The sequence below is a fragment of the Danio aesculapii genome, chromosome 7, assembly GCF_903798145.1.
Source record: "Danio aesculapii chromosome 7, fDanAes4.1, whole genome shotgun sequence".
Lineage (NCBI taxonomy): Eukaryota > Metazoa > Chordata > Actinopteri > Cypriniformes > Danionidae > Danio > Danio aesculapii.
In genome coordinates, this window is record NC_079441.1 from 38,475,157 (window position 1) to 38,486,313 (window position 11,157).

Sequence of the window (11,157 nt, forward strand, 5' to 3'; positions counted from 1 at the left end):
AATTAAAATACAAACTATGTATCTAATTATACTTTACTTTTAGGCTATATGTAGATACAAACACCTATTTCACAAGAAAAGTGCCTATACTGCATATCGGTGCTCTAGATCTGACGGTTTTATATCCCTAACTAAATATTTTACATGCATTGACTGCAAGACACGATTATGCATTAACACATATATTTTATGTAATCTATAAGTTATTTCAAATGACGATTTTATAGCTGTGGTCAAAAGTATATTTATATTATCTATTATTTTATTCACTAATTAATGGGCTGACTCTCTCACTCATCTTGTTTTGACATCCTTCAACCATCCATAAACCCCTGTAATTCACACACTGATTATTGGTATGCGTTTAACTTAAGTATGCGTCTCAGATGTAACAGATGTATACAGCAACACAAAATTATTTTTAAACAAACAAAAAAACTACTTTGTATGTAAATAATGATACCACAGTTTTCTATCACATCTACAGAAGGAGAAATGTGGGACAGAATCCAGCATCTGAATGAGGTTACTGGAAATATTAAACTATTTAATCCATAAAGCAGAGTCAGATTGCCAGTTCTATCTGTCACACCTAACGCTAACTGGCTGAGATGAGATGAACCTAAGAAATTTGCATAGATAATAGTTGCACTTCTGGTTAAACAGAGCATCATGGAAAATATTCACATGCTTAAAATCATCTAAAAAAATACTGCTGGTGCCAGACATCAGAGCAGAATCATATTCAACAAGCAGATAGAGGAAACTATCAACTAACTAACATCACTATTTCTCACTGAAGCTGCGGTCAAGCTATGGGGAAGAACTTGTAATAAAGCACAGAAGTTACTGACAACCTTCCTTGAACCAATTTGTGATGGTAAAACAGCTGAAAATAAACATAAACTATGCCTAAACCTTTCAAATTAGTTTAATAATAATAATAATAATAATAATAATAATAATAATAACATAAATCATAATAATAATATTAATAATAATATCCTATACAACACAAATCAATAATAATAATAATTACTGTGATCAATAAATGCTCAAAGTTTAAACGTACGTCGGGATCATCTAATTTTACAGTAAAGCAAATCAGGATGTCATATTTACAAGCAGGGTTAACATATACAAAATAAATGGCTACTTTGAACAATATGTTTCGTAAAAGTAGATTTAAAAAGTATCAAAACACTTACCGAGACGAGCACAACCAACAAGACAGTTACACGAAAAACAATGGCCTGAAGTGGATAATGTTGACCCATCGTAGCAGAAAACAACGGTTTATGTCATTTCATATTTCTATTGATTTTTCAGTCTTTAGTTATTTCTATTAAGCAAAACGGTGCTGAGGCGCGCTATTGCTCATTCCTACTTCAGATGCTCCTGAACTTTTCTCATCTTCACTTTTCTCTTCACTGCTTGATCTGGGCGTAGCGAACTGTTAGCCCCGCCCCCTAGTGTCTTTTTATTATTTTGCCTTTCAAAATAACTTATTAATAATAATAACTATATCATGCAACACATATCATTAATATAACTTACTGTTATCAACACATGCTCATAGTTTAAACGCAGTATATATCCTCCAATCATCAAATTTCACAGTGAAGCAAATAGTTCCAAAAGGGTATTAAACAATGCATGTTTAGCCACACGGGATGTGATATTTACAAGCAGATTTAACCCATAAGAAACAATTAGCTACTTTGAACAATACGTTTTGTAGTAGAAGAAAGCAGATATAAAATAATCTGTCAAAGAAATCCCAAAACACTTACCGAGACGAGCACAACAAACAAGACAGTTACACAAGAAACAATGGCCTGAAGTAGATAATGTTGACTCATCGTGGCAGAAGTCGGAGTCAGAGTCTTTTGTTATTGCTATCGTGTAAAATAAAACCGCTGCTGAGGCGCGCTGTTGCTCATTCCTACTTCAGGTGCTCCTGAACTTTTTTCATCTTCACTCTCACTGCTTGGTATGGGCGTAGCGAACTGTTAGCCCCACCCCCTGGTGTCTTTTTAGCCTTTAACCAGCTCAAACTACATCAGCATTTATTACAGCACTAGCGGACGTTCACCCTAAGAAATTCCTCTTGCAAACGACAATGTGACTTAGCCTTATAAAAATAACATTGCTGTCAAGTAGTTAAAGTCTTAGAAAAGTTTAAAAATATAGTTTTCTTTTATAGCGTTTTGAAACAACAAGTTTTGGCTTGTTTTTAATTATTTAACAGATTCTATAAACTCTTTGACAATTAAACATAATACATAAAGCCATGGCACTGAAGGTTGAATATCTAATGTTTTTTTAAATATCTAAAAAGCCTTATTTATTTATTTATTTATTTATTTATTTATTTATTTATTTATCTATCTGTTTATTTATTCGAAAGTGAGCAAAATTACTCATACTTAAAGAATAAACATCTGTAAAAAATTCTTGGTTGCCTTAAATTTTTAAGCTGATTCAAATTAACCTTATATGAGTCAACTGAATCCTATATTACGTTCAACTGACTTAAAACAACTTGCATAACTTTAAAATTAAGTTAGAACATGACTAACTTAGCTTAATAAGTTACAATAAACGCAAAACATATGCTGTCTTGATTAATTGATGATATGGTTTTACAGTGTATTGATGTGGTAGAAAAATTACATTACAGTTTGAAATAAGTAAAAAAAAAAATTGAGGCCACTGTTAATTGTCAAACGTTTGTTCTTATATTAATCATGAACTTGCTTCCTTTTAATAAATTACACATGAAACATGACTTCGGTATCACTTTATGATGGTAGAACACAGTAATGAGAATTGGTTAGCATGTAGTTGTAGTGCAACTTAAAATCAACTAAATTTGTTATAGGGACCACCAAAATAAAGTGATACCACACAGCAGACACAGGACGTCAACATGACGTCAGATTGACCTTGTAGCCTAACACCATGGGACGTTGCCTTTGTTTGGAAATGAAATTTGGGTTGACATCCGTACCCAACATCAGGCCGACGTCAATGCTCAACGTCAGACAGATGTTGCAGTTTGGTTACTTTCCAATGAAACCTGAAAAAAACAAATATCAACATCTAATGATGTTACAGCTTGACGTTGTGTGGACATTACCAATATGACGTCTATCAGACCTTGAATTTTGGTTGCCATACCTGACGAATAAATGTCAGTATTTGATGTCAGTATGACGTTGGTTTTAAAATGTTGGCTCGTCATTGAATTTTGGTCACTTTACAACACAACCAAAAATCAACCAAATATCAACGTCATTTCACGTCCTTAGACATTAGTGACTTAAATCTAACCTAATATTAACATCTTATGATGTTGTGTGTCTGCTGGACAAGACTTCTTGTCTTGTGTCATTTTTCTTTGCTAAATGTATCTTGATTTACTGTAAGAGTCAAAAATTTGCAAAAAAATAAATAAATAAATAAACAACATTTTATTAATAAACATTTTAAGCAAATTTTAAATGAATGAAAAACTAATGGAGATCAGTAGAAACAAGTATTCTAACTTACAGTAAGTTTTATAGAGAATATATATTGACTTTAAATGTTCCCTTCAAATTATTAATTACTTTTTCCTTCAAATTATTAATTACATTTCCTTTAGGTCTTAAAAGATCTTTAAATAGTCTTATATTTACCCTCATGAAACCGTTTGAGTCTCTGTGTACACATTTTTTCAGTTCATGCACTCCTGTGAATCGACCCATGCCATGACCCAGGTACCAAACTGTCCTTTCAGGAAAATATATTCAAAGGTTGCCTTAATTTGTAACCAAATAACATATAAAGCCAATCTTTGTCTAAATCAAACATAATAAACAGCTGGATATGCTGGTTGTTCCTATGAAAATATATTTACATATCAGCTTTCTCTGAAAAGAAAATAAATCTTCACAGGACCGTTGTGCAAGAAAAACTCTCTCAACTCTATCTTTATTCTATTTTATTGGCTTTGCCCACTGAGTAACAATGATGTAAATTGTAAGTGTATTTTTGTTGCATGCTCGTGGCATTTTTGCCTTCCTGTTCTTTAATAAGGACATTTACACTTCCGGCTTCTAAGCACTAGATTGAAAGATTACCTTTCCATATAATTGGCTTTGAGAAGCCATTCAGTCTTACAGTACAATGATTTCAAGGACATACCATAGTAGAATTTACTATAAGTGGAGCTTTGAATAACACACACACAGGGTTATTGGTGGTAAATAACCATAACTTGTGCAGGCAGTTGAGAAACAAACCTCAATCTACATCAATTTAAAGGCCCTTCCAAGCATCAAGTGAGAGCTTAGTTGTTTGTGAATACTTTCAGAAAATCAAGACTTCACAATTAAAAAAAAAAAAAAGTTTATTTTTTGTTCCAGCTAAATAATTCAGCAGCAGTCTTGATGATTTGGTACGTCAGCCCCAAAACAGTGTTTCATTGTAAATGCTTTGAGCATAGTTTTATCTGCATTGTCTTGCACTTTTCTCTGTTGCAACAGTTGCATTTTGGGGGGTTCTCAGTCGTGTTCAGTGAACTATGCAGTCTCCTGGGTAACAGAAAGCACGAACAAGCAGGGCAAATGTAATGACTAAACAGGAAGTGGTCATACATACAGATCTCTGGTGGATGAAACAGTGAAACTCTTATCTCCACTCGCTCACAAAAGAAGCTTTTTTTAGACTGCACTGATCACAGTAACCTTTGCAAAATAAATATGCATATCTATAGTGTTAAAGTTAACGTTGTATATGTACAAATAATCTATTAAAATGCATATGTGTTATGCAAAAGTGTCTTTTGTCAAAGTCAAATGTTCAAATATTATAAAAAAAAATTGTGATGCACAGCTTGCCATCACAAAATTTGTGGTTTTCACAGTAAGCGCTGCCATTTACTCTGACTGGACCAGGAAACACACATTACACACATGACATTTTAAGCTTATTAAAAGTGTAACATAAAATCTAATGGCCAGAAATGCCAAAATATATTCCATGTAAGAATATCTCCTACAACTGAATCTGCAAGATGACAGTCAGAATGATTGCTGACAGATGCGATAGCTTCTTGTTCTGACGAACACAATAGGAATATTTACCTCAGATAAGAAAATGTGGTTATATTAATCATCAGTTTTCCATTCAATTCATCTTTATTTCTGTAGTGCTTTTACAATGCAGATTGAGTCAACACAGCTTAACATAGACAAACTTATTTAATAAACTGAAACTGCACTCAAAAAATAACTCATTGGATGAACTCAGTTCAATTGAGGGCAGGATTTCTATTCAATAAATTTATGTTGCACCAACAAAAAACTATTCACAAATAAATGCAATTGAGTTGGTCCAACATGATTTTATTAAATAAAAGTATAGGAGTACTGTGAACTTAATCCATTTGAGTAAAAAAACAATCTGAGCACAGTAAAACAAATGAAGAGAGCTCAAACCAACTGAGTACTGTAAAACCCAAAAGTTAAGACAACTCAAACCGTTTAAGGAAACTGATTGCTATACACTGAGTTCAAAACTCTTTTCAAATGAGTAGAATTAACTTTCAGTTAATTTTGAGTTAACTACACTCATTTCATTTGATAAAGTTGACTGCTGGGTTTTACAGTGTGCAGTAAAGCCGTTTAAGCCTATTCATGGTTTGCTCAAAATAATCGTTAGTTTTATGAACGTGGTAATTACAAGTGAAACATCAGATATATCAACACTACGACGTCTATTTTTGAATTGAAAAACATCCTGGTTTGCTAATAATCGATAAGGGTGTTACTGTATGTTTTTAATAAACTTGTTAATAATAAACTTGGCAGGTAACTAGACAGGGTATTTTCTGTGCCAGCAGAAAATAATGATTAATTAAGTGTTATTTTGTGTGTGTGTGTTTTTTTTTTTTTTTTTTTTTGCATAAGACTACAGGTATATGAATATGTGTGTAGGCTTTATTCGAGTTTCTGTTGCTACAGTTTTAGTGGTTAGCATTGTTCTGAACAGAGCCATGTGGTTAGGCTAAGGATACGCTGTGAAACTGTTTCAAACACTGTATGTCTTGTAGAGGAAGTTTGTTGACATGGTGAACATCTTGAATATAGTTGTAGTTCTTACTAGTAGTTTTATGGTTATTTTTTGTGTTTGTGGTAAAAACAAACACTATGTGCTATGCAGCATCTTTGTTAAATTGTGCTATCAACCATTGGACGTGTTAAAGCGATAGTTAATCACTATTTACTCCCTCATGTGTTTTGCTATGAATTGGGGAATTACTTGTACACAATAATAATTCCTTATAGGGGTCCTAAGGGGGAAATGGTTTAGAATCAAGTTGTTTTCAGGAGATGCAATGTATTTTAAAGTCATTTTTAACCCTTTGCCCAACTAAACAACTGGCCTGAGAGAGAGTTTGTGAAACTTAAAGAAAAGTCACAAATATGATTTATCATCTTAGAAACATTTATTTGTCCTATATAAACTGCAGGACCATAAATATAAATGATCATAAAAATACTTAAATATCATCTTACTAACAAATGTTAGATAAAGAGCTATACATTAAATCAGAATTCCATCTCACTTTTGTTTAATAAATCCTGCAACAGCTACAGCACCAAAATAGTTTAGGCCTACTTATATTGTAGGTGTACAATAAATGAACCAATATATTTAGTTTAGTAATAAGTAACACGATTTATGTATGAGCATTATCACATGAGTAGCACTGCGATATGGCTGTATATCAGCACTGGTGGGCGAAGTGCTTGGTGTCACACCAATGACGATATACAGCCATATTGCCCTGCTACGGTTGCGTTTATACAATAGTTAGACAACATAATCGTGTATATAAAAAAGAAAATCAAACATGAGAGTCTAAAAGTCCTTTTGTATGAGGAACTACTTTCTTCCGCCATTTATTCACATCTGCAACTGATGCCAGAACAGTAGAAACCGTTGCTACTTCACCAACGTCACTTTAGAGCTAGTATTTGAATGATTCTCTAGCATTATGTCTGAAGTGATGACAAAACAGGTAATTTTGTTCACGTTTTAAGATGATCAGGCATTTGATCAGCCGAGGACAAAATAGAAGACAAGACCACGCCATTTTCAAAAAAAAAAAAAAAATTATATATATATATATATATATATATATATTTTTTTTTTTTTTTTTTTTTTTTCTAAATTTAGGTATTGACATATTCATATTAATTGACAACTTATTTACATAATGGGATTTTTTTATTAGTTGTTTACATTTTAAGGCCTTTTATTTAAAAAACAAATGTTACACACATACTGTTTGGTATATGGAATGCAAAAACTTTGAAGCTCAATATCTCAAAATCATTCAGAACGCTGATAGAGCCTTATAATTCCAAGGTGACGAGATATATATATATATATATTTGTGGGCGTCACGGTGGCACAGTGGGTAGCACAATCGCCTCACAGCAAGAAGGTCGCTGGTTTGCATGTTCTCCCCATGTTGGTGTGGGTTTCCTCCGGGTGCTCCGGTTCCCCCCAAAAAGTCTCAAGTCCAAAGACATTCAGTATAGGTGAATTGGGTAAGCTAAAACTGACCGTAGTGTATGTGTGTGAATGAGTGTGTATGGATTCCCAGTGATGGGTTGCAGTTGGAAGGGCATCCGCTGCATAAAACATATACTGGATAGTTGGCGGTTCATTCCGCTGAGGTGACCCCAGATTAATAAACGGACTAATCCGAAAAGAAAATGAGTGAATGAATAAACATATTTGTGTGTGTGTGTGTTTTTAAATAAATAATAGAAATAATACTTCTAAAAATAATAATAAATAATATTCTTTATATAAATATTTGATATTGGCCACACAATTTAAGTAAATTTTTGGTTTCATCAGTTTCAATGTTTAGCAGTTTAATAGTGACCTAATTAATGTTAGGTTTCTACAGGACAGATCCACACACACACACACACACTGCTGCTAGATACGCCACTAACTTGGTTTAGTGCTTGTGTCCACAGAATATACATTTCACTGTTATTTAGTCGACTCTTTATTCCACGTGATAAATAAACTACTAGTCATCAACAATTCAAACTATTTTAAGACATTAAATTGTTTAAAGGGCTTAAAATATTAAGTCCAGTTGAATTGAGTAGCCTAATATACTTTAACATTTCACCCTAAAAAATATCATACATACATACATCACTAGAAAGATTTTATCGCTTTCACTTTCCCTTTCCTTCAGCGTAATCCCTGCTTTTCAATAGTTTTAATTATTATCATATATATATTTTATAGGGCGACGCGGTGGCGCAGTAGGTAGTGCTGTCGCTTCACAGCAAGAAGGTCGCTGGTTCGAGCCTCGGCTGGGTCAGTTGGCGTTTCTGTGTGGAGTTTGCATGTTCTCCTCGGGTTCACGTAGGTTTCCTCCGGGTGCGCTGGTTTCCCCCACAGTCCAAAGACATGGGGTACAGGTGAATTGGGTATATAGGCTAAATTGTCCGTATGAGTGTGAATTAGTGTGTATGGTAGTTTCCCAGGGGTGAGTTGCAGCTGGAGGGGCATACGCCGTGTAAAACATGTAAGTTGGCGGTTCATTCTGCTGTGATTAATAAAGGGACTAAGCCAAAAAGAAAATGAATGATATATTTTTATAAATTTGGCGGTTCTAGACCAGAGTAATTGTGGGGGCCGGGCAGGGGCCACTTGTGCTTTTAGAGGGCACAATTTAACATCGCAAACTACTTAACAATTACTCTAACTCATTTTTTTTCATGCATCACTCTACAGTCTTCATAAACAAGATAATTAAATAACTTAACTCAAAATAATATTCCATGTTAATTTATTTGACAAGTAGCTTTGTATTGTAGGATAACACGTTTTTAACATTCAAGTACATCAAGGCACATTTTCGCACCTATAAACTTTAACAGATGCAGTTGAAGTCAATTTTTGTTTGCCCTCCCATTAACTTAAAAAAATGTTTTTCAAGTGATCTTTAAGAAATCAAGGACATTTTCACAGTATTTCCTATAAAACAAAAATAATTATTTTGGAGTCTTAATAAGTCTTATTTCTTTAAGTTTATTTTTTTGAACAAAAGCAGTTTTTAATTAAAAAAAATTTAAGGTCAGTATTATTAGCCTCCTTAAGAAATGTTTAACAAATCAGTTATACAATAACTTGACTAATTGTTCCAACTTTCCTAGTTAACATAGTTCAGTCTTCAGTAAATTACACTTTAATCTGAATCAAAGCCTATAGAATAGGCAAGGTCTGATCAATAATTGCCCAGCCGAGGACTTCCTATAAAAGATTTTAAATCACTATTGAAAACAAAAGTGTAATATAATCAACAGTGGATATTTTGATGATGTTTCCACAACATGAACATGGCTGAATCTTTCTATTACCTGCTTAATGACACGGGGCACCGTAGAAGTGTCTAGCCGCGCACGCATTTAAAATAATTTCATGATCATGATCATTATAGGACTACACACTGAAGAAAATGTTGTCCTACAAAATTGTTGCAAACAATTTATTTGTGTTGAATTTAAACAAACAAATTAAATTTAGTAATGTTCAACTTAATTTGTTTGTTTAAATTTAGTCCAAACAAATTGTTTACAACCACCTAACTTAATTTTTTTTAGTAAATCCAAGGAATCGTCTTTGAATAATTTTTTCAGTGCACAAAACCATTATACACAATAGCCTAGAAAGGTCTACAATTACATCCCTGAATGACGTCCGGAATGAAGCAGTTACTGCTCCTTTTTAGAGGTCAAAGCAGACGACCTGATGGTTTGCCCCCTTTTTTGTCTAAATATAAACTATAAATTGTTTAAAAAACATACTTTTGTTTTTATATACATACATACAATGCAACTATTATTCCGGATGTTATCTTAATCCTGTTAAGTTTTTTGAAGACAAACTTAAGCTTGAACAATAAAAATGTGTGTACAAATGAGATTCGCCTCAAGTCAAATTATTTCCTGTTCTCTGTTTTCAATTTGTTTTTTGCAGCAGCCATACCACCAGCACTACCAGCTACATAGTTCACCTCTCGCAAAGAAACAGAAGTCGTACAGCCAAATGAAGCTCATATGTGCCATTTCACCCACATCAGTGGTCTTAGTTTCAACCACAATTACTTAGCAATAGCAGCATCCATTCCCACTACCGAGAAACACCATCCCAACAGCAAAAACAATTACTACAGTAAAACCTGAGAATACTAGCTCTATATATAGTTAGAAGCACAAAGGACTAAAGCATCATAACCAAGGAGGAGCTTAAATTGAATTCAAACTGCTTAAAGCCTCTGTTAAACGCATGCTGTGTTTAGGTGTAATGACCGCAGGTGGCGCTGTCGACGTGTTCATCACTGAAGGCTTCAGTTTAGCACCACTAGATGGAAGCAGTGACTTAAAGAATGATGGTGGCTTCAACCCCTATAAGGCTTCGTTTTAGCTCTGGTTTTGCTTGCAATAATTCCTTGTTCCTTTACATAAAATATGAGTAGGTATAAAGCTTAAAATAAAAACATCTATAAATATGTTAAAATTTCCAGTATTTTAAACAAATGTGACACATCTAGATGTTTGTAATTTACTGAATTTTATTATTATTATTAATATTATTCATTCATTCATTCATTCATTTTCTTTTCGGCTTAGTCCCTTTATTAATCCGGGGTTGCCACAGCGGAATGAACCACCAACTTATCCAGCATATGTTTTTTATGCAGCGGAAGGCCTTCCAGCTGCTACCCATCACTGGGAAACACCCATACACACTCACATACATACACTATGAACTGTGTAAGCTGTGTTTAGCTTAATCAATTCACATATACCGCATGTCTTCGGACTGTGGGATAAACAAGAGCACCTGGAGGAAACCCATATGAACACGAGGAGAAAATGCAAACTACACAGAGATGCCAACTGACCCAGGAAGGGCTCGAACCAGCGACCTTCTTGCTGTGAGGCGACAGTGCTTCCCACTGCGGTGCCCCTTATTATTATAATTATTATTATTATTATACTTATTATTATTATACTTATTATTATTATTATTATTATTATTATTATTATTATTATTATTATTATT

General features: G+C 33.6%; 1 protein-coding gene across 1 annotated transcript in view; it reads right to left on the reverse strand.

Annotated features, from left to right (window-relative positions):
• ptprja (protein tyrosine phosphatase receptor type Ja) overlaps nt 1-1,403 on the reverse strand; it is a 54,533-nt gene extending 53,130 nt beyond the window's left edge. The window contains exon 1 of the mRNA XM_056461890.1: nt 1,209-1,403. Coding sequence (XP_056317865.1) covers nt 1,209-1,277 — 69 coding nt within the window. The 5' untranslated portion in view covers nt 1,278-1,403. The remainder of the gene's footprint in view (nt 1-1,208) is intronic.
• Between the last annotated feature and the right edge of the window lie 9,754 nt (nt 1,404-11,157).